The 3,970-nt window shown below is 39.6% G+C and overlaps 1 protein-coding gene across 1 annotated transcript; it reads right to left on the bottom strand.

The window, feature by feature from the left end:
* Window positions 1-3,130: 3,130 nt before the first annotated feature.
* Window positions 3,131-3,682, bottom strand: LOC110888550. Its single transcript, XM_022136071.1, has one exon. The coding sequence runs from the start codon at window positions 3,680-3,682 to the stop codon at window positions 3,131-3,133; it is 552 nt and encodes a 183-aa protein (XP_021991763.1).
* Window positions 3,683-3,970: the final 288 nt, after the last annotated feature.

The following is a 3,970-nucleotide window of genomic DNA, read 5'->3' as shown; positions in this document are numbered from 1 at the left end:
AACTGGTGACTGATCAAACTGTACAGATTTTTCTGAATCAGCATCTGATAAACAAGAATCTGACGGTGTTTGATCAAATGCAACTTCTTTTTCTGAATTAACAACATTTTGTTCACTCTCATCTGAAATCTGTGACTTTTCATCAGAACTTTCTGAGCTTTCATCAGAAGTAACAGACTTTTCATCCTCACTCTTCACATTCACTCCAATAGACTTCATCCAGGTAGAAAACATGTCTGGCTCTCTGACAATCTTGGCAATGAAGGCTTTATACTCTCCTTTTTCATCAACGAACATATCCCAGCTGAATCCTTCAGGCAGTCTTTCATCATCTTGATCAACTATACACGCTTTGCTATTAGGAGATATGTAGTTGCTCCAGTTGAAGTTTACCAAACACGCGCTCTTAGAATCTTCAATCTTTCTACCATGAGCCGTCTGTGAATCTTGTGATTGACCAACCTGCTGATAAATGGCTTTCCGGTAGTAATCATCTTTACCAAATGGATTCTGAGCACCTCTAGCTTCTCTATTCTTGCATTCCCGTTTGAAATGGCCTTTCTCCCTGCATCGAAAACAAGTAACTTTAGATTTATCAAAACCTAAAGTAGATACATGAGCATCAAGAAAGTCATTTCTCCCGGTGATTGTTTTGAACTTTTCAGCACGTCGAAGAACACTTGCAAGACACCATTTGATATCCATTAATTCCATCTCTTCGGCGTCTATTTGGTCGTAATCCTCTTTGGTGAGCATGGGATTTCCGATCCGACCAGCTACTAGACCCTCATAAGATAACAATACAGAACCAAGTAGAGCCATGTGGTTTTTAGCAGTGTCTTCTGAAAAGCTTTGGCCTTCTGGAAGATTTAGCGCGATGTTACACTGAATCACATATCCATTTCCCGTTTTTGTGCTTTGTGACTGAAAACTTGTGTTTGACTCTTTAGGATTAACACTCGGAAATGATGAGAATCCACTGCTGCTTTTGACAGAACCCTGATCAGCCTTTTCTGATGAATCCCCAGCACTGAACGCAGTTTGAATTTTCGGACTTCTCTCAGCTTCAGGAACTGGAATACTACCTTTATAGTACATCTTCACATCCTGTTGACCACTCGGACTATTCATCCTCGCGATCTTATGCTGTTCCAAATCCTGACTCTCGATCTTTCCGATAAACTGAGAAATCGTTAACCCATCATAAACACCCGTGTTTTTCAGAATCATCAGATATGTTCCCCACTCTTTCTGCGGTAGGGCATTAGCTAGCTTATCTACCCACTCTTCACGATCTTTGGTAATACTCAACATCGACATTGATCGTACAAGGTGGCAATATCTCTCAATCAGTTTCTTTGTGTCTTCACCCGGTAGACTGCTAAACAGATCAAACTCTTTCTTAAGCAGCGCTTTCTTGCTCTTTATCATGTTCTCGTTTCCCTCAAATTTTACTTTAAGAGCATCCCAGATTGACTTTGCAGTTTTGTCGTGTTGTAGCAGAATGAATATATCTTCTTTGATTGCTTGCTGAAGTAGACTTATCATCATTTTCTCAACTTTGTACATCACCCGTTCTTGATCTATGAACTCAGATAACTCTTTGAGAACTTGTAAATCTGTTCGAGGCAACACATATTTCTTCAAGATGCATTCCCATGATCTAAGATGGTTCGCCTGGACCCAGTTCTCGAATCGATCTTTCCACCCGTAATATTCTTCGATACTCATCAATTTCGGGGGCTTTTGGGTGGTTCCCGTCTCATTCTCTAAGTTCATAGCCTGAGCAATCGCAGCTGGATTAGACGGTGTTGCAAACGCATTGTAAAATTCAGTATCCATAATGACTTAGCACGTTTTCCAAGGTAGTTGACAAATAAGCGAAACTAGGATGTTCAGAAAAGCGGATCTAATGATGACCGAATAAGCGAATCTACTGACTTTGTCACTACAAGCGGATCTATGAAGTGCACTTGGAGCGGACTTGATTATAATCTTTGGAGCGGACTTGATTGTCTTTGAAGCGAACTTGATTGTCTTTGGAGCGGACTTGATTGTCTTTGAAGCGAACTTGATTGTCTTTGGAGCGGACCTAACAGATTAAATGACACTGGAGCGAACTTGAATGTTCTTTGGAGCGAACCTTTATGCAATTTGGAGCGGACCTGATGTAGTTTGGAGCGGACCTGATCAAAATATGTCCGAATAAGCGGACTTGAACCTGTCAAATAAGCGGATCTATCAAGTGTCTGTAAAAGCGGAACTAAGTTCGAAGGTCATTTCATCCATTTTTTGTCCGTATTTTGGTCCGAAACTCTCCAGGGTTTGTTAATGTTCAATTGCGCACAGTCTGTGAAATTTTGAGACAATTTCAACCGGTAAAATTTTCTGAATTAATGAAAGAAGGTGTAGAAACAAGAAATGATGATCAAATCCAGCTATTCTCTGCAGAATTCCTTCTCCTGTGCTCTGATACCACTTGTAGGATCGTGATCTGACCCGAATGAGTCGTTCAGAGGTGTTCAATTACGTTTCAGGTGCGGAATAACAAGAAACGAAGGTAGAGACAGCTTGCAATTCACTTAATCTACTGATTTTATTGATTTGACAATGTTTACAGCTCGTTCTTCACACCGGCAGCACTTCGGTATGGAATTCTAGAAAGTTACAAATGAGTTCGCTCATGTGGTATTTATAGTGTTGGTAGGTTCCCACATACGGACATGTACACATAAGCGGACCAGGTAGGTTCCCACATACGGACATGTACACATAAGCGGACCAGGTAGGTTCCTACATACGGACATGTACACATAAGCGGACCAGGTAGGTTCCCACATACGGACATGTACACATAAGCGGACCTACCATGTTAAACCTATATGCTATCCTATTTTCTCGTAAAACGCGCCCTAATCTAAGCAATACAATACATAACATGATCCAAGACGAAATCAACAGATGTAGTGCACCAACAATATTAATTTGAATTTAAACATTATTTAATTTTGATATATTAAATTAAATTTAAATAACATGAAAAAAATTTAAAACTTATAATTTAAATAAAAAATACAGTGTCACTAAAACATATAATGCTTAAAAGGTTAAACTAAAAAAATACACATCTTCACTCGTTGTCTCCTTGTTCACGATCAAACCATATGTGCTCGGTTAGATCAGCCCGAAGGTTAAGGTGTGTGTCCTTGTCACGTATTCTCGCTTGGATAACTTCTTTTTTAGTGTTTGTGAGTAGTGGGTTCGTCGGTTGGTTAGCTGCTTTATAACTCTCTACACAAAATGCTCTGTCCGAGTCCTCCAATATCATGCTATGCAAGAATATGCACGTATACATGACGTTTCTCATTTTACTCTTTTCAAGTATACTCGACAGTTGGGCAATGATAGACCATCTCTTTTTTAATACACCAAAAGTCCACTCGACATCTTTTCTTCCCGACTTTTGTTTCTTCTTGTAATACAATCTTTTCTTGTCATCTGGACACGAAAGAGTTTTCACCAACGTCGCCCACTCTAGATAAATACCGTCGACAAGATAAAACCCATACTTATACTCCACGTCGTTTGCATAGAATGAAGTATCTGGTGCAACACCATCTATTACATCGTCGAAAAGACCCGAAGATTGTAAAACAATGATGTCATTGTTCGCACCAGCCATGTTAATTTTACGACTAGCGCTTTCTCTTTTGTATTCCACAGAAACCAATTTTGCGACTAGCACTTTCTCTTTGTGTGAAAAATGGATATTGGGCCGCAAGATCATTAAAAATTATTAAGAAAAGACGACATTATAAATTCTTTAGAAAAGACGATGGCTCATACGAAATCGACGCCTAAACTGTGCATCGTCGTACAACGGATTTTCACCAAAATAATCGCGCATTAAACGTTCACGAGTACGTAACCGATCTCGTTTAAGAGGTGCTTGTCTGGTACGCGTTGTAGA

This window comes from Helianthus annuus, chromosome 11 (genome assembly GCF_002127325.2).
Source record: "Helianthus annuus cultivar XRQ/B chromosome 11, HanXRQr2.0-SUNRISE, whole genome shotgun sequence".
Taxonomy (NCBI): domain Eukaryota; kingdom Viridiplantae; phylum Streptophyta; class Magnoliopsida; order Asterales; family Asteraceae; genus Helianthus; species Helianthus annuus.
Note: the sequence above shows the minus strand (reverse complement) of the source record. Positions and strands in the feature narration are given on the sequence as shown.

Coding starts and splice junctions, on each gene's coding strand:
- LOC110888550 (XM_022136071.1), bottom strand. CDS start 3,682: ATGGCTGGTGCGAACAATGACATCATTGTTTTACAATCTTCGGGTCTT.